Below are 20,405 nucleotides of genomic sequence, written 5' to 3' on the forward strand. Positions count from 1 at the left end.
ACATTTACAACCACAGCATGCACATGGTTACCGGACACTTGAAATGTGGCTGATGCAGTGGGAATACAGAACTTCTCATTTTTATTTAATTTGTTCATTTAAATTTTAAAACTATACCCAGTTGATTTACTAGAAGACTTTTAAATGTGTTTGGGACAGAGTTAATATGAGAATCTGCTTTTCAACTATAAATTTTATAAAATCGAAACACCAATCAAGTGTATCTTAGACAAATTTTGCATCTGTGTTGAGATATACTATAAATGTGAAATTCACACATGTCAAGGACTCATTAAAAAAAAAAGCATAAAATACTTCGGTAATAATTTTTATATTGATTACATGTCAAAGTGGGGTTTTTTTTACATAATAGCTTAAATACAATGTAGGGTTAAAATTAATTTCAGCTATATCTTCTTTTTTTTTAACATTGCTATTAGAAAATTTTAAATCCCTCCTATGCGGCTGGTGTTACATTTCTATTAAACATTGCTGACTTAGAATAACGCCTAACACACAGTCAAGTAAGCGTGCAGTAAATATTATCTACTATTCTTCTTCTTAATATTAAATTGCTGGATGCAAAGCAATTTGGGGGTAGCACAGTAAGGCTCCAAATACAATTGAAACAGGTCTGGACCTCAGAATCTAGCAAAGGAGAACCAGACAGTCCATAACAGCTTTATAGTGCACAAATTATTAAATATCTAGCTGTGAAAAAAGAAGACTTAGAGGGAAAAAAAATACAGAATATATTAAAAACCTTCAAAATTATCTTTATACAAATCTATAGAAATCAGAAGAGATTTGTGTTAATCACCCAATTAAACTAGATCCAGATGAAAACAGAAAAAAAAAAAAAATCACATTAGGAACCCACGCCAAGTGAAGGCAAACATCTGCTGCTTGTGGATGAATGGTTTTGCTCCTGCTGCGTCCAGAGCTGATCCACTGGGGCGGTGGTCTTGCTGGCTCCCTTGGCCTTGCCCAGGCTGAGAGCCAGCTGTGCAAGGAATGGGATATTTGGATCAAGGACTCTCAGTTCTTAAAGACTGAGCAGACATACACCAAAGAAAGGCAGGCTGGGGTCAAACTCCTACCAAAATGAGAGCCAGAAAAAAGGGGGCCCAGTGAAAGCATGCACCCGACAAAACAAGTTCAAGAACGTGCACAGAAACACTATTCATCATAACCAAAAGACAGGAGATAATAGCCCAAACAAAGATCACCGACAGGAGAATGGGTAAAATGGGTGTGGCAGAGTGGCATAATGAAGAGGAAACCACTGCTACACACAGCATGGGTCAACCTTACAGCAACAACATGCTGCCCAAAAGAAGCCAAAACAGGAAGAGAATATAATACATGACTCCACTTGTCTGAAGCTTGAGAACAGACAAACGTCACCTACATGACAGGTGTCGAAACAAGAGCTACCTCAGTGAGAGGGAGACGAAATATCAGACTGGGCAGGGGTAAGAGGGAGCCTCTGGGGACTAGGAAGCATTCTCTACCTTGATCTGGGTGTGGGCTGCAGGCGTGGACACACACAGCAAAATGCATGAGCTGCCCACTTCAGGTGGGCACAGTATATGCTGAACCTCCATTAAAAAAGGAAATACCCACAGTTTTTTCCCAAAGGTCCTGTGAATAAATCATTCTATTTAACAACACCAACGAATCATCTATTGAGTTGAAATTTCTTTCCAAACGGCATCACCCAAAGGCTCCAAATGCTTGCGTGAGTGCCCAGTGTGGGGACCACAGGACACTGCTGCAGCCGTGTGTGCAACGCCTCTCCAGGGGCCTGTGCCTGTGCAAGAACCACGTCAAGATGTGCTTTAAAGGATGATCTTCCATGTGCTTTAGCGCTAGGAGGCCCTCCTCTCCTGAGGAGGCACGGGGCACCTGTTCATAGTGGAGACCTGGGGGTGTCACCTCCCACAGTTTCCCTTGTCTGAGTCTGAAGAACCCCCAAGATGAACTTTGAAAAAGGTCCACAAGTGGTGTCAGGTGGAAACCACTTGCGCATGGAAAATCAACTTCTGTTACATGCGGAGTAACTGACATTTAAGTGGTTTTGGATGAGACACCGGACTTTGCAACTTAAAGAAGTGTCGCAGCAAGTTCTGCTCTAGATTTCAGTCCAATCTGCTAAGAAAGCCACTGTAGTTTTTACTTTAATGGCAAGGACAAGAAAAGCTTACATAAAACACATTAATACGGAGGAGCGTACTGGATCCAGAGGCAAATGACCCCCTTCAGCGGCCCGTGTTGTTACGTTCTTTCAAGGGGAAATCACAACTACTGGAAACTAACTCCTCTCATCTAGGAGACCTAGACCACTTGCTCAGGAAAGCTGTATGTAGCTGGCAAAGCTGGTGCTAGAGAGTAGTACATGAGATTTTAGAAACGTATAGCCATCTCCCCTCCCTTGCAAGTAACAGAACAACCTGGTAATAAATATCTACATGCCACCTAGGTCCATATTTCTTGCTCAGTAGATGCCCACTTGCTAATTATACTGTCTTACAAATTCCTGCTTTTTTTTTTTTTTAAGGATTTTATTTAACAGAGAGAAAGAGCACAAGCAGAGGGAGGGAGGACAAGCAGGGTGGGGGGAAGAGAAGCAGACTCCCTGCTGAGCAGAGAGCCCAATGTGGGACTTGATCCCAGGACCCTGTGACCTGAGCCAAAGGCTGGCACTTGACAAACCGAGCCACTCAGGAACCCCCAAATACGTACTTCTTAAAACCAACACTTTTGCTTTAAAAAAAAAAAAAATCACTCTGCTGTCTGGAGTTAAGAGAAACTGCTGTCATCTTTAAATAATGCAAAGCGAAAAATCAAGCAGGATGCTAAGCAAAAGTAATCTCTTAAAACCTGCTGCTGTATTACAGATGGAGGGCAATGCCAGCTCCCTGCTCATAGTAACTGTTGCTAGGTAGACTGGGCTGGGAAACATGAAGCCAAAGGGGTCAACTGGAAATTAAGCTAAATTCAACACTACATATGAAAAGCTGGAGAGGAGAACACACCCACATTGAGGGCTCATTTTAAATAAAGTAATCAATCTAAAGAACAGGAAAATGCGTTTGAATACAGGGAATGCGTTGTATGCCATCATTCTATTCTAAAAGAGCAGTTTCTATTCAGAAAAGAGCAGTTTCTCTCATATGAAATCTTCACACCACCGTACAGATACTCAACTGGCCCTTTCACATAATTTTCCAGCTGAATATAGGACTTCTGAGTCATAAAGGAAGTATTCAAAAACATTTTCCCTTGAGAAAAAAAAAGTTTCAGCTACTTTGCATCTCATTTCCACTGAAGGTATCTTACACCCCAGTACATGACACCCCAGGCTTCACCAAGACTCACCCACTCCCCCCACTGCACAATGCAGAGCAGCTGTGTCTCAACTTCACCCCAGCTCCCAAGGTAGGCCCTGGTTCATCTCAACCAATTCCCTTATCAAAGTGATTGATCTGGCTTGACAAGCCAAGGCCAGTCCGCACAGGGTATTTCCCTGGCCCCAACGGTTGGTTTAAAAACGTACCATTCAGGGCAAAGCTCAAAATTCTGTTGGGGACTCTCAAACCCAGAACCCTCAAATTTAGATGGTGTGGCAGGTGGATATAAAGCTGTAAATGCTACTATTGCTTTGCCATTCCAAGACCAGAATGTGTGAGGATGAAATCATTACAACAAAAAGGCAAAACCAAGAACAATCTCAGAGAACCAGAGCCAGTGCCTTGATCAAACCATGCCTAAATCACACGCTACCTCCAGACCATTACTCTTCTGTGAGTTAATAAACCCTTTTACCATTTAAGCAAGTTTGGAACTGGATTTCCTACTACTTGAAATAAACAAACATAAAATGCTACACTATAAAATGTCTTAGAAGTACTGCCACATTGTAACCGCATAAAACGATACACTTCTGAAAGCTTCTGTAGAGGTTAATTTTTTTTTTCTGCCCAGTTGGGAGGACATCTGTTACTGGTACTTTTACATATAAGAGGATGGATTCCCAGAAAACCAAACAAATAAAAAATGGTTAACATTACTGTAATGCTTACATTGCTAACTATGTGCTGGACAGCACTGTAAACATCCCATAAGTGTTCATTTGTCACCTTATGTGACAGGTATGATTATTGGCAGCAGTTACAGTGAGGTTCTGGGAATCAGAGAGGTCAACATGACCCAGGTCAGAAGAGTGCACAGGCAAAACTCTCTCGGTGAGGCAGGCTGCGAGTCATCTCCTCACTCCACACCCACCCCCTCCCCTCCCCACCACACACTCCTCTCCAAACCCACAATGGCTAGAACTCATCCAAGATGAGTTAGATGTGCTCCTGGGTGACATGAACAATAAACTGATCTGTACCATGACATGGTTGCTTTTTAAGACCCCTGCCAACAAAACCAAGTTCCTACAGTTCAGCACACCCAGTGAGTTCAGGTGCACATAAAGCACACTTTCATATGACCAGGCAATCTTTTCCTCCCTGACCATGGCAATAAATATGCAGTAAAAGCCCGTCAGCGCACATGCCTCACTGCCAAAGATCAGAAGGAAAATCCCCTATGTATTCAAAATAATTTATCGCATGGTTCCAACATTTAACAGGGTGCATTTGACTTATTTCTGAGCCTTTTGCTCCAGAAACGTTATTCAAAAGTAAGAACCAACATATACTTGTATTGCCTTTATTTATGGGCAGTTCCTTCAAGATGAAAACAGCCATGGAAAATATGGTAGCCTTGGCATTAGTAACAGCATGGGAGCTGGTTTTGGGAACTGTTCGCTTAGCCTCTGACCCTGCCAAGTTCTTCAGTCAACCTCCAGTGCTGTAGTGTTGACAGTGGTCCCCCCCATTAATTATCGAGTCCCAATTTCAGAGAACAATGAACTGTATTACTCTGCCCTTAGTCTTAACAAACAGTTGCAAGAGCAGAACTTTAGAAAAGGCAGAACACACAGTCTGATGGAAATTAACACCCAGAGTCTACCTTCCACGAGAGGCTGACAAATTAACAACTTCATACCAAGTCAAGTGCAATCACATCTTTTTCCTCCTGCTTCAGATCAAGAAAGAACCAAGGAGATGGTACACGTGAATGCACTAAAAAAGATAAAGGGCTCTGCACATGGGGCTTTTGTAGGTGACTTTTGTTCAAACACGAAGTCATCTGCATTAGTCTGCAGATTAGAGTGGGGGAGACATACAAGTTCTTACCATGCTCTCTCAATTCATCTTTATTGCAACCCCTATCCCAAATCCTCTACAGAAACACAGGAATACATGCTCACACATACACTCTGTTGCAAATCACTGTCACTGGATGGTAAGGCAAGGGGACAAGGAATGAGAACAGAGAAAAAAGATGCTTGTGGTCACATTTTTCTGCAAAAATGGAAAGAATCACCACTCACCCTGAAGTCATGTCGTTGGGTAATTCCCTCACACTTAACTCTGATTTTAGCCACATGAGTAGCTTTGGCCAAGGAGACATTATCAAATAAAGTACAAGTGAGGTTTGAAAAATGCTTCGATACTGGGTCTCAGCTTCTCAAGAGACCACCATATCAATGAGCCCAAGGATGAGAGAAACGAGGCCAGATCATGCGCAGTGACACCGAGCCAACCACCAGCCATGGGAGTGAAGCCATTCTCGACCATCCTGGGAATCCGATGAGCCAACCTATGTCACGAAATCATGAAAAATATTAAGTCTATTAAAACCACTAGGTTTTAGGAAGATTGTTATGCAGCAAAAGTCCTCCAACTTGTTCTGAAACATTCTCAGAAATGGGAGAACACAGTTGACCAAGTTCAACCATTATTCACAGAACACTTCCTAGTTATAAAAAACTAGTTATAAAGCACTAAAATTTATGAGAGATACAAAAATGAACAAACATGTTTCCTGACCTCAGGAGTTTTATAACCTAACAATAGGAACAATGAGCCTACATTGATGAACTCATTCATAACAACATCTCTAGTGACATATCCCCAGGTGTGGCCATTCTAGCCTTTCATTTATTCAGCATTGAAACCTGTTCAGCAGCAAAAGAAACAGAAACTAAATCCTCACGGAGTTTACATCCAAATGGATATCAATGTTACAAATGCTTTCTAGGTGAGTGGCTCAGTTGTAAGCGCCCAAATCTGGATTTCAGCTCAGGTCATGATCTCAGGGTTGTAAGATCAAGTCCTGCCTTGGGCTCATGTGCTGAGTGTGGAGCCTGCTTAAGATTCCCTCCCTTCTCCCTCTACCTTGTCCTCCATACATGCTCTCTCTCTTCCCCTTTAAAAAAAAAAAAAAAACAAAGCTTTCTATTCTTCTGGGGCTTTTCAAAGCACTATAAATATAGACAGATATATTAATACATTTAGCATAAGTTATCTTTTTAAGTAAACTTAAAATACTAAAACTGAAAAGTAAGACATGTAGTTTATATAATCTGAAGCCTCAAACATCGCACATCAGAGGAAGGGACTATATTGTTTTGTCAACAATCTATTTTCTTAAGGACGGTATTTATTTGAGTGAGAGAGAGGGAGAGAGAAAATCAGAAGCAGACCACACTGAGCACAAGGCCTGATGTGGGGCTCCATCCCACAATTGTGAGACAACGACCTGTGCCAAAACCAAGAGTCAGACACCTGACTGAGCTATCCAGGTGTCCCCAAAAATCTATTTTTAAAAGGAGAAGAGAGGTTATGTGAGCTTACCAAAGAATGCACGACTGGGGGAAAAAGTCTTCTAGCACTAGGATATAATCATCTCCAGGAGGGCAAGGATTTTTTTTTTTTTTTTTTTTTTTTTTGGTTCATTGGCTATACCCAATGTCTAGAACTATGCCTAATACAGAAAATGTTCTCAATAAACATATGTTTACTGAATGAGGGAGGGAGAGAGGAGAGGTCAAGAATGGATGGATGGATAAATGGGTGGTGGATAAAGGATGGAAGAGAGAAAATGAGTCAAGCTGGCTAAGCCATTACAGGGAGGGTATTCTTAAATTCATAGTAACACTTAGAAATTTTTTATCGACGCAGGCAGTAATCCTAATTTATTAGGATATTGGTATGTCCAAACAAAAAATGCTCTCTACCTCTCATCCCATCTTTACCAAAAAGCTTTCAAAAGTTTGAAAATAAAGTTTTTAAAACTTACAAAAACGAAACTCACACGGCAGTTACTGAGATCATAAAGGCATGACCCGCCATGGACAGCAACAATAAGCAGGGGCTCAGCTGGACCGACTTTCTTCTCACATGAAAACCAAAGGGGAAAGAGCACTGACTTCCAAAACTCCTACTGCAGCCAGTCTCTGCTTGGATGAACACTTGGAAACTCGATGTAGTATCTTCACATAGCCAAATGAGCCCTAGAGATAATGCTCTGTATTTTTAGATGCTATTATAAGCTAGAAACAATATGTGAGACTGTGTGAGGTCAGAATTAAATGCCCAAACAGTTGCTAAAAAGGAAGGTGACCCGTGATTGACAGAGATTCCCCCTCCTTAATCCAAAATCTGGGCAAAATCAATGTCCATAAACAAAATTCTATCCTAAAGCTGCCCAAGGTTCATTTCTTGTACCAAGAAGAGGTCAAGATTAACTACATCTAAAGGAGACAAAGGCCGCAAAGCATCACCTCTCCCATAATTTGTTTGTAGGTTTTCTAGAAACCAGAAGATTCAGTGCCCTGGGCGGTGGGAATCCAAAGGCCTGCCTTGATCTGCTGAGCAACAGCCCCAGTTATTAGTGCTGCTTCCAAACGCATTATTCTCCCCAACACACGTCTGCTCTGCGAAATGGAAAACCACAGACAGCCTGGGAAAAAAAAATCTTTTATGGGTTGCCATAATCTTCCAGAGACAAAAGTTCAGTTGACTGATTCTATCATAAAACAGAGATCAGCTGGTTTAAAGTAAGCATATCCATGAAATTCAAGCTCAGAAAACCTTATGCCAAGAATGGATTCCAATTTCACTTTACTCCATTTCTTATTAGTCAAAACATTCTGAAAAAGCAAAACCTTTTCTCCCATCAAAGTGTTACCCAGCTCTGTCATGCGCCTGTCGTGGCCTGCCTCTTCTCTTCCCCAGAGATGAAATATTAAGACACCAGTACGATTTAAACTTCAATCATCTGCATTAGGATCCCACCATCACATAGACTCAAGTATGCTCCATCCCCCACATTCAGTAACATTGCTTACTGTGTGTGTGCAAGAAAAAAAGAAAAAAAAAAAACAAAAACTCCACTTAATTAATGTCTGAAAACAACAACAACCACCTTCATTCGACTTCTACACCAGCTCACTTTTCAAGGGCAAGTCTCTCCAGTTGCAGCCTCTGCGTCTGGGCAGCCTGCTTCCTCCCCGACCCTCCCGGGTGCCAAGTCACAGTCAGATGTCCTGTGCAGGGCAATGAAAACACAAAAGCAAGTCAGACCCCGAGTCATCAAAGGGTGTGTTTTCAGAAAGGAGGAGACCCAATTTATTACAAAATGGGAAGAGTAGCCAGCGCTGGCGGGAGTCAAACAGAGAGCGCTCTCAGGCTGCAGGCAGCGCTTTGCGGTTGGGCTCTGGACAGCCCGTGCCCAAAGTCAGTGCTCCCTTCTGCCACACCATCTGTCAGGCACTCGAGAGCTTTATGCTGCGGTCCAAACTGACTGTGATTTATCTTGAAGCACAGAATTCAAGGAGTTATCTGGAAGTCATCAGATAACATATCTTCAAGCATTTTTTTTTTATTCGTTGATGAAATGCAAGAACAGAGAAATCAAACCACGTACTGAGCAGACAAACCAAAGAGGTATGTAAAGGGTAGGGTGGGGGAGGGGAGGAAAGTAGGAATGGACAAAGCATTTGGGGGCTCGTTACTTGGAAAAATTCATCAGCAGTAAAACATATGGGATTTATAAAAAGCCAAGCCAAAAGGCACATGGGAGGGGTATCAAGTAGTCACTTTATAAACCACTTCAAACACTGAGTAGTTGGCACGATATCGAAGCTATGCAAACGGGGAAGCAATACCGTGGCCTTGGGAACGCACTGATCCCACGGCTTCTAGTTGCTGGATTTATCACAACATTAAGTTCCAAGACCCAAGAGAGTTATCACCGTTTAATACAAATTCAGCCAGGATGAAAAACATAGAAAGAGAGAGGAGGAAGAGACGAAGAGTCCAGATGGAGTCTCTGGGGCTGGCACAGCATGGCAAGAGACTGGGATGTGGCACTCTGGTAGCAGACCAGGTCAAACCATGAAAGAGAAGCTACTTCAAGGCTTACATCCCAGGGGCTTTAAACAGGGAACTGGCTGAAAGAGGAGCTTGATAGCCAGGAGGGATGGTGAGGCTACCCTCAAACTGACGCCAGCAGGAACAGGCATCACTCGTGAGCAGGAGGGACACAGGGGTGAGGCCTGTGTCACCAGGCAGGACGGCACCCAAGGGGTCATGTGGATGCCACAAGAAGCTGGAGAGCGAGAGGTCTGCTCTCTTGCTCCAATCTCCCGGGGACTCCCACAGGAGCCCATCGGACCCCGGGAGTCCATCCCTCATGACCCAGGGCAGAGCTGGAGAAGGGGAAGAAGAGTTCTGAGAGCAAAGAAACCAAGCCTGTTCCCCGCTTTCCTTAAACACTATGGTGCAGACCCAGGAATCCTGGATTCTGACAGAGCGCCTCTGAGGGGAAGCCTGCGAGCCTGCAGCTCACAGGTGACAGTGATGCTGCTGGTCCAGGAGTCACACTTCAAAAGGCAGATATCTAACTGATCCAGATGAAGGACAGGACCATAATCTAAATCAAGGCAGCCACAGCACATTCCTTCCAAAGACTAAAAAAAAAAAAAAACCACACACACACACTCACAAACAAGCCTTTCAAAGAAGATTGAGGAACATACGATGGAAGGTAGAGGTAGGAACAAGACCACTGCGTGTACAACACCCCATTTTATTTCTCCCACCGCTCCATCAGCTGTGTATGCTTCCAGGTCATGAGGGGCTGAACGTTCCCCCTAAAATTCAGCTGTTGAAGTCCTACTCCCCAGTACCTCAGAATGTAACTGTATTAGGAGACAGGACCTTTAAAGGGGTAATTTCACTAAAATGAAGCAGTTAGGCTACAATCTGCCCAATGTCCTTATAAAAAGAGGCGATTAGCACACAGGGGGTGGGTGACCAGCGGTGCAAGCACACTGAGAAAAGGCCACGTGAGGACACAGAAGGGCACCAACCACAGGCCAAAGAGAGAAGCCTAGGGAGAAACCAACCCTGCCAACACTGTGGTCTCAGACTTCTAGTATCCAGAACTGAGAAAATGAATTTCTGCTGTGTAAGCACCCCAGTCTGTGAGGTTTTGTCTGACAACCACAGCAAATTAATATAAAGGTCTTGGTTTTTGTTTCTTGATACTACTTTAACGCAGTTAAGTTTTTGCTGCATACCTGCTCTAGAGAGAAGCTGAGTTCCAGAAGCTAGCTCACGGGATGATAAAGAGACAATCCTTGCCCAGACCCTGCTCCTGTTCAGAGAGAGAAGGCAACCAACCTCAGATTGTGATGGTTGCTGTGACAGAGGTAAAACCAAATGCTATAAAGGCGCAAGAACAAAATCATTCCAGTTGGGAAGAGGGAGAAGTCTGACTAGAGCGAGCGCTTCCACATGGATTCTGACAGGCCTGGAAAGGGGAAGGAAGCATCTGGAATGGTGAGCATCACAGACAAAGGCCAAGAAACACTCAGAGACCCATCACACAGGTATGCACTGGGACCAGCAGGAATTCTGGCAGGGCGGGTGGGATGCCAGGGGTCCTAGAGCAGGCAGAACTGACCAAGTAAACAGGGAACTGAGGAGACCACTGCCTCTGAGAGTCTGGACTTTAATTTCCAGAAAATGAAGATTAATGAAAATAAGGAAGGCAGGTTAAGGGGCAAGAAAGTAGATATACAGAGTACATCACGGAGGATAATAAAACTCTCATTACCTAACTGCCCAAGAACAGCCTCCTTAAGATTAACATACTTTGTACCTTCATTAGCCACTTTCAAAAATAACTCCGAGGACTGTATTATGCTGTGGTCTATTAACTTGGATCTAAGGAAGAGGTTGCCGTCCACCCTGATTTTTAAGCTAGGAACCAGGGTATGTGACAGTTGCGGGTTAAGTGTCATGACTCAGTGAGTCAGAAAGGGAACAGAAGCCCGAGATCCAAGTCCCACAGATCAAAGCCTAAGGCTGTCACTGTCACCATGGTGCCCCCAGCCTGGCTGCAAACAGCCATCATCCCTTCTCAGAGCACCAGTCTGGCCCGCTGCCTTCCACTCTCCCTCCACCCCCACAGAGGGCCTTGGATCACTCATCCAGAGCAAAGGAAGCCAAAGACCAAATTAAAAGGGAACAAAGTTACTCTTACTCCTTGGCTTGTGAGCAATCCAGGAGCTCAGGATTTAGTGGTTTTAAAGGAAATGAAGGGATTTCCATGTGTAATTCTGCCATTAAGGGACCTCTGCCTTCCACGCTGAGACCCCTACCCCTGCATGAGAGGGGGCTCCCATTTACTCCTGAAGCAACTCCACATAATGAATGCTGATAGACTAATCCTGGGCCTCATAACTGAAGGAAGAGATACAAGCATACGGCACAGATGGCTCAATACTGACAAAGGAGATCATTCTGACGACTGAAAAGATGGGTTATGCTCCTCTCCTTGGTCCTCTCTTGAAACAATACCCACGTGTCTCCTTTGAAATGACTCACCGATACACAAGGACAAGAAAAAGCAGCAAGGCAGACACTCGTGGCACTAACAAACACCAATCCGCCCGTGCCGCTCTCCCTTCCATCCCCTGAATATTTTAACTCTCTTCATTTTTCTCCCCAAAAGTCTCTCCTTGGGTGTTCAGCACTGGGGGCTTGAAAAGGCCAATAACTGGCAAACAGGAAGAGTCCACAACTGGGTCCTGACAATGAACATACTCCTGGGAATTTATTGGTTCACTGGGCCGGTCTCTACAAAATGTGCAAATTCTCTAGAAGACCAAGTTCCCAGAATTTGAAGGCTCACCTTTTAAAATGGGCGTGTGTAAATTAAACCACTGATCTCAAAGCAGGTTGTACAATTACACCGCTGGCATCACTTTATTGCGAATGAAGTGTACTTCTTTCCCTCTTGATTTTTCAATTCAGCCAAGTGACCTGCTTTGGCCAACATGATGCTAGCAGGCACGGTGCAAACAGAAACGTGAAATGTGCTTGTACAACTAGGCCTGCCTGCCTGTACCTTAGCCAAGACCATGAGAAGAGTATGCCCTGGACAACAGCTGGTCCAAGAGGCTGAGAAACATGTGGAGCAGACCCCAAACCCACCCACAGCCTGGACCCAAGCCCAGCCAACCCCCAGCCAACCTGCACACGCATGAGAGAAAATGCTGTTTTAAGTCACTGGGCTGGAGTGAGTTCCATACAGCATTACTGGAGAAAGCTGACTGAGGGACAGTCTGACAACAGAAACATGGGAAGGGATTTCATAAACCACACAGATACAAACTCATCAGGTAACAAGCCCCTTTCCTCATCCATTTCCAAAGCATGTTTTCAAATACAGCATTTGAGTAGCTGCCTTTCTTTTTTTAACCTCAGGCTTCAGGCACTGTCTTCCAATAAGACAGCTCTTAAAATATCAAACGTGAGCAGAAAACCACTACAGATTTAAAACACAAATACCAGCAGAGAAATCCAAAACGGGCTTATAAGAGCAAGAGATGGAAAAATGTGAAATATCATCAGCCTTCCTCGTAATCTTTAACACCTAGCACACCTCACAATTCCACTCTTCTCATCTGAAAAGTTATAAAACTATAAAAATAAATAGATTTATGAATAATGGAATTGGAATGGCAGGACGACTTAACTTCAGGGCCCAGAATCACCACAGGAGGAAAAAAACGTAACAAAGGAGCGGAGGGGTCCATTGTGGGGGCTCTCAGGCTGGATTCCTCCACGCAGCTGCCATAGAACCCCTTCTCCAGGGACCAGGGCTGCACACAGCAGAAGGGAGAGGCTCGAGTCTTCACGGCACTGCTGCGCTGCTGCCTGTGCGGACTGGCACACACGCAGTGATTTTCAGAGCTAACCATTTGGTTTCTCTCTTCCTCAAATGGAACAGATTTCCTTCTTCTCTTTTACCAAATTTACTGAGCAAAGTGTACACTGTGCCATGAAACGTCAAACAACGTGGGCTTCACAGTCAGGGGTGGTGGCACTGCTTCTGAGAGCTGATGCCGCTGCAGGGGAAAAGTACCCACGTTTTGTGAGAGACCCCCCCCCCGCTGATTGGCTTTGACTCACGTCTCTGGTGGTCTTTTAAGGTGGGGGTAATACTCTATTGGCATTTCACTTGTGGTGGGGCGTAATTCCCACACCTGACTACCCTGAAATGTGAGCGAGGTCCTGGCTCCGTTTTCCACACAAAAATCTCTTGACACAGGAAATAACAAGGAAGTACCTCAAAATAATATGACACTATCATCAGAACCAGGAGGGGAGAAAAGAAAGAGTGGACTGGGAAACCCTCACTCAGGGCCGTGCTTTCTGTTCCCGGAAGTGTCAGCTCTCAGACACCACAACCCACCCACGCGGAGCAGCACAGCACAACCTCCCACCTCACCAGAAAGTCTTTTCAAGCCCCGGAGCAGGCCAGGCCACCTAAATGGCACATGGAGAACTGAACACAGTCCACTGCTGACCCCTCTCTCAGAGTTGTCAGACACAGAACTAACTCGCCCCCGCTTTTACACTGGGTTTAACAAAGGCAGGAAGGATGCCCATGAAAATTAAGGATGCCCTTGAATATTAAGGTGAGTTTAGTATGTGCTGAGTTAAAAATCGAAAAACTTGTCTTCAAAATCAAACCAGAAACCCGATCCCCAAAAGTCACTGATCTTACCTTAAGCAAAGCACATAATAGCCATATTTGAGAGAGAAAGAAAAAACGTTTTACCTATTTGAGCCAAGAGAGTAAGATTAAGGCACCATATTACAGTCCTTACTTTCAAAATATTTTGGGTTTCATTCCACTTATTTGTCCATTCCTTGGTCAATTCTTGAACCTAAAGGAAAAACAGACATGTGTGACTATTCCATAAGAAACTTACTGTGATTTTCTTCTAGAAAGTTTCCAAACTCTTAGAACTTATCGAAGGATGTACCATATATTTTTTTAATTAGATAGCAATTTCAATCTGTGAAAGAACTATAACCAAAGATAAATCAAACAAGCTAATCTCGTCCTATACCTACATTAAGGCAAAGAAAAGAACAGGAAAAAAAATTTTGTCAAGTTGCCTAGAGTTTTACAACACTCTTTTTCCTGGTATACTTAAATAAAAGCTGCTTCCTTGGATATTAACTGAAGATGACAAGTTTAAGGATGACAATGTCCCATTAAATCAGTTACTTTTTTCCTGATTATACTTTAGGGTCTAAAAAATAGTGATTTGTTTCTTTCTAATTAGATGTGGTGATTAAATCACCCTAGGTGCTGCTGTTTTCTTTAAGAGATAATCTGCTTTTTTAGCTAATTAATAGGGTTTATAAATCTCATTCTATCTTTAAAAAAAAAAAAAGCTTTTTAATTAACTCTTTTAGCAAAAGCAAAAATCTTTTGATAAAAATCAGCTTCTTCCCAGTCTGCTATAACTCAGGGGAGAAAGCCTCCACAATTTTTGAACACAGCACAGTTGGAAATTACTTCTAAAATTTAATGAAAATATTCTGCTGGTTCCATAAAACTTTTTAAATGGTCCAGTACGTGATTCTAGTAACCCAGTGAGACAGTACCTGACTGAGAGGTAGAAAAAACAGAATGTGTCCCATAAAAAGGAATATCCCTGAAGCTAAAACAGAGTAACTGGTGGGCTGGGGGTGGAGGGGGGGGGGATATGACATGATTAGACAGAAGACACTCTGTCCTTTGAAAGCCTTTCTCCTAATTTAACACCTCTGCCGCTTCTGCACTCTTGTCCCACCTGAACTTACTGCTCTTCCCACTGAGGAGTTGGCTTACTTAACCAGGCCAAAGTGCCTTCCTAATACTCTTGCCGCACACTCTCTTCCGAGGGAAGCCCCTGCCCGCAGGCCACTAGAAAGGGCATTCATGTCAGAAACCTCCCTGACAGAAAGCCTTTGTGACTGACAGGAGGCGAAGAAACCGGAGCAATGGTTTACCCGAGAGCAAAACCAAAACATACCTAACCCACCTATATCCCATCGTTCAGGGGCCATTCACTTTACTCCACTCACCCCCCACCCAGGGCTGGACTAAGTTAAAATCATTATCTCCTCATTTTTACTAGTAAGCACAGTGAAAATCCATCATCTTTTTGGTTAAAAATAAATTAATACAACACACAGGACCAACCCTCTCTAGCTTTGGTTTTTGCGTGTTTTTACTGGTCTGCGAAGACTGTCTTCGCTGCCTGGGGCTGCACGCATGCTCCGGTCTCTCATCCCCTGCGTGGTCTCTCATCCCCTGCGCGACGCCAACCTCAGTCTCTAAAGATAACATTAAAGCCACGTGGCTATCAGGGTTTGTTTGGGAGAAGCTTTCAGAGAGGGAATAGTTTTATGCCTTCTTTCCCTAGAGGAGAAGAAAATATTAGTGTATGGAATTTACCAATTTATGATAATAATCAGTTAACAGATTCTCACTGGCAATTTATCTAAGAAACACAGCATTCAACAGTAAATGCTTCTGCATTTCACCAGCGGGTATGTACTCCCTGAAGAAACAACAGGCCTATCAACCCTTTTCAAATTCAATCAAATAATCCTAGCTTTAAACAAATTGTTAAGTATGCCTTGAGTTGATTTTACTATTAAATTTAAAGCAAATAATCTTCATTTATAAAACAGACAGAGGTGGGATACCACCCCTAACAAATGATCAGCTGATAAGATTTATGGCCAAGCAGATAGCAAACAATTGTAAAAGGTCAGCAAAAAACTAGATTAAAAGTAACAAATTGTTATGAACAAGATAGGTAGTCATTTCTGTCACAGCATGTGTAACACATTTAAATTAAAATGTTTATTGGTTTCTATTAACTTGCTAGGTACTCCTGAAAACGATTATTAAGAAACAATTTAAGACTATATCAGGACATTTCAAAGCACTCAAAATTAGAATTTGAGTACTAAAATATAAAATTTCATGAGAAAAACAGGAATTAAGAAACTAATGTTTTTACTAATGCTATTATCAGCAAATTCATCAGCATAATTATCTAGGGAAATGTCAACAAGATCCTAACTACAACCCAATTTATATTTTCAATATTGTGTAGTCTTGAAGAGCTTACCAAAAGAATCCAATTTTCCTTCTCAATCTATTTTAACCATTCAGCACAGTGAACAAATTACAATCTCCAAAAATGTTCTCAATGCCTGTTTTTCTTTCCATGGAGGTTTTTTTTTAAAAAAAACAAAAACAGAAACAAAAATAGGATAGAACCAGGTCAGCCATGAAACGTCAGGGACCATAGCATCTCCAGAGCTGCCCTCTCTGCCAGTCACTCCCTGCCAGTCGCTCTTCCTGCTTCAGCTCTCACTAGCTTGAGGGGAAGTAAGCATCTATCAGGACCATTCAGAGATTCTCCAAGGGCCGCACTTCCCACCAGAAACAAAGTAAAAGAATGATTTAAAAAAAAAAAAAAAAAAGACCCTAAACAGTGGTCCTGCTTCAGGTATGGTGAAGCTGAATGCTGGTGCCTCATGAATGCTGAACATGGCCTCCCTCGCCCTAGTCACTCCCCACATCCCCACCCCCATCTGCTCTGAAGGATCCAGAAGCCTTGCAGCTTCATCAGCACTGCCTGCAAGTGAATTTCAATTGCAGTTGACTATCTGTACAAAACATTTATTAAGTCACAGAGAATGTGATAAGATATATAAAAAGTCAACTATAGTGTTCTTTATATTTTTTTTAATATTTTGCTTATTTGAGAGAGAGAGCACACAAGGGGCAGGGAGGGGCAGAGGGAGAAGCAGACTCTGCTGAGCACGGAGCTGGCAGGGGTCCGGCTCGATCCCAGGTCACTGAGATCTCACAACCTGAGCTGAAGTCAGACATTTAACTGACTGAGCCACCCGCTTCTTTAAAAGTGGCATGTGGCAGAGAAAAGGTTAAGTGAAATCAAGAAGGAAAATGAGTTTTGGACAGCAAGTACCAAAAAGCACACTTAAAATAATAGCAAAAGTCAGGATTTAAGAAAACAACTTGAGGTATCACTTACTCTTGCTTCATTCTGCTGAAGTTTTTCCTCCATACTTAAGGCTGTGGGGGAGTCTAAGAGGGCAATCTACAATTTAAGCCATAAAAGAGAACAGCAATTAGTAAACAATTATCTGCAGGAAAGATTTGTCCATGATTGATAATTATCAAAAAGTACTATATAAACTATTAAGCAGAGGTAAAATGTCTTGTCCCACACCCCCTAAAAAGTGTCAGTCATCACTATGTCTTCAATTGATGGGGTACATATCTCATAATATTCAAAACCATGGCATCCTAGCAAACCTACATTTGCAATACAAAACAGTAAAGCAAAGGAAAAAGACAAACATGTACCATACTGACATTTTGCCAAAATCAAACACAACCTAAATCCCTAGATCAGAAAGTGTTCATCTGTTATAAACATGCACAATGTAAAAATTCAAAAAGAAGCATAAATCTTGCTCAACCCCTGGCTTCTGAGATTTACCCACCTTGATACATGCAAATGAAACTCATTTATTTTCACTACTGGATTACACTCCATATATGGTATGGCTACACCACAATCTATGTACCCATTTTTTTTTTTAATCTATGTTGCAAAGGTAAAAGATTGACATAAGAATGATAAACACCAAAATCAGGCTAGAAGTGGGACAAGGCAGACAGAGCAGGAGAAGCAAAGCGAGCCAGGTGGGACACACAGGGGCTCTGACTGTGTTTGGGAACTCATAATCTGAGAGGCAGGGACCTAGTACTCCCTAGGATGTCATCAGAAATAAAAGAAAGGGGTCACAGAAAAGGTAGAGATGAGAGCACACAGTCAACAATGTAACAGCATTGTATGGTGACAGATGGTAGCTACATTTGTGGTGAGCATAGCATGTAGAGAAGCTGAATCACTCTGTTGTACAGCTGAAACTAATGTAACACTATGTCAACTAGATTCAAAAAAAAAAAGGGTCTCCCTCCCTCCCCATCCCACAGGCAACCAGTCTTAGCCAATATGCTAGCTAAACCTGCAATTTTTTGGTCGTATGCAAGCATATTTTTGTTGTTTTTTAAACAAACAGCATGAATACTATTCTGAATAGTGCCATTTTCACTCAACAATATATCTTGGAGAAAATTCAGTGCAAATAAATCCACTTCATTAATTCCAACACACTGTGCAATATTCCACGATATGGATATTCCATAATTTATGTTAGTACTTCCCTCTTAATGAAAATGCAGGGTTTTTTCTAATCTTCTGTTTTACCAGCAATGCTATAAATGACTATCCTGTACCAGTTGCCTACCTTATACATAGCTATATCGATAAATTCCTTGAAGGGAATTTGTGAGTCATTTATATGTATGATTTTCTTTTTAATTGCCAAGTTGTCCTCCTCAGAGACTATAGAATTTTTTCATTATTACTTACTTCTCAATTTCTATTCAAATGAATGCAACAGCCGCAAGGTGATCTTTTTGGGCTCAGTTCAACATTCAGGCTAACAAGACTACCGGGGGCCACACTTGGCCTCTGTCTCCCCAGCAGACAGCAGAGCTAACGACAGGATGGAAAGGTCCTCATGAAGTCTCTGCAACTGTCCTCACAGCTGTCAGGAGCTATTGTCTTTGGCCCTCTCAAAGGGTTGAGACTCAAACCTGCAGACTGGGGGGCTCACCTTGGCTTAGACACCCCACACCCCACAGAGGCAACATCTCTTGCAGAGGCCTACCCCCTGAGGTCCACAAGAGACAAACCCAGTTACCAGTCACTGCACTCTGGGAAACCCAAAATTATGGCTTCCTGCACACACTTACAGTTTATGTATACTCCGTCCTAATCCTGATGCAAGTCTTCTAGAAGGGTCATTTTTATCATCAGAGATGTTGCCCCGTTCTAAAGCTGGCATCCCACGTTTTCCAGATTAGAGAGAATAAAGCCAGCAAGTTAACCGTTAGTAAAGCAACTTCATCCTTAGTGAAGGCAGAGGAGTTCTGCTAACCATGACGACGGCACATGGAGGCAGCACCTAGCACGCTGTCTTGCACCCAGATGGTACTCAACAAAGAGGTGCCAGTGAAGAAATGCAAATGGCGGGCGTTATTATGACGGCACTGTTTATATATGATCAACAATTTTCAAAACAATCAGCAACCCCTTTTCAACATGGCTAATTTTACAGACTCCACTCTTGGTCTATCTTTCCTCTCTACTCAAAGCTGAAACATTCCTACCGCACTGACTACTCAGCAGATAATCAGACTGAACACAAGCACACAGGCTATCATGACCGTTACATCTTTTGGAAACCTGACCTCAGTCCTTTTAAAAGAAATTTTGGGTAAAACTAAACCATTTTCAATTAAACTACTCTTTGCAGGGTGTCCATTTAGAAGAAAAATGTTCAGGATTAAATAATACTCAGATGAAGTTCATGCGTTAAATCAATTACACTACATCAAAAATGCAGCAGTATCAACGCTACTAACCACGTGGACCAGCACCTGCTGCCTCCTGCCCTTGCCAACGTACTCTGCAGTCAAGCACTGCGGAGCTGTGCCCATCTGACAGGTTTTTTAAGAATTCTGAGGTACAATTTACATGCAGCAAAATATACAGCTTCATGACTATTTGTCAGTGTGCCCATTTTTGTATATATATTTATTTCACTATTCTTAGTATTTGCGTTTACTGTATTTCAAGGGACGTTGAGCGTAATTTCATAGATTAGGAACCATCTGAAACTTTTTTCTGTGAACCGTGCTCATATCCTTTGTTCACTTTTCTATCAGCTTGTGATCCTTTATCTTTTTTCAATATTTTATTTATTTGAGAGAGAGAGAGAATGAGCAAGCACATATGGCAGGGGGGTTGGGGGAGCAGAGGGAGAAGCAGGCTCCCCGCTGAGCAGGGACGCTGACATGGGCTCGATCCCAGGATCCCGGGATCATGACCTGAGCCAGAGGCAGACACTTAACAGACTGAGCCACCCATGTGCCCCATCTTATCTTTTTTAATAGAAGCTCTTTTCATAATAAAGAAAGTGTACAAGTTGGCAATCTTACTTCCTGGTTTGCACTGATTAGAGCAAATTTTC

General features: G+C 42.7%; 1 protein-coding gene across 7 annotated transcripts in view; it reads right to left on the reverse strand.

Annotated features, from left to right (window-relative positions):
- Positions 1-20,405, reverse strand: part of KIF16B (kinesin family member 16B) — a 285,684-nt gene that overhangs the window by 205,283 nt on the left and 59,996 nt on the right. For all 7 annotated transcript variants that reach the window (XR_006606297.1, XM_013057083.2, XM_004754198.3 and 4 more), the window contains exons 11-12: positions 17,330-17,395; positions 14,087-14,146 (exon numbers count right to left, since the gene is read on the reverse strand). Coding sequence is in view for 6 of the 7 variants with exons in the window: in XM_013057083.2 (XP_012912537.1) it covers positions 14,087-14,146; positions 17,330-17,395 (126 nt within the window). In the remaining variant the exon portion in view is untranslated. The remainder of the gene's footprint in view (positions 1-14,086; positions 14,147-17,329; positions 17,396-20,405) is intronic.

This window comes from Mustela putorius, unplaced genomic scaffold (assembly GCF_011764305.1).
Source record: "Mustela putorius furo isolate JIRA1106 unplaced genomic scaffold, ASM1176430v1.1 tig00000253_pilon_pilon_pilon, whole genome shotgun sequence".
NCBI classification, from domain to species: domain Eukaryota; kingdom Metazoa; phylum Chordata; class Mammalia; order Carnivora; family Mustelidae; genus Mustela; species Mustela putorius.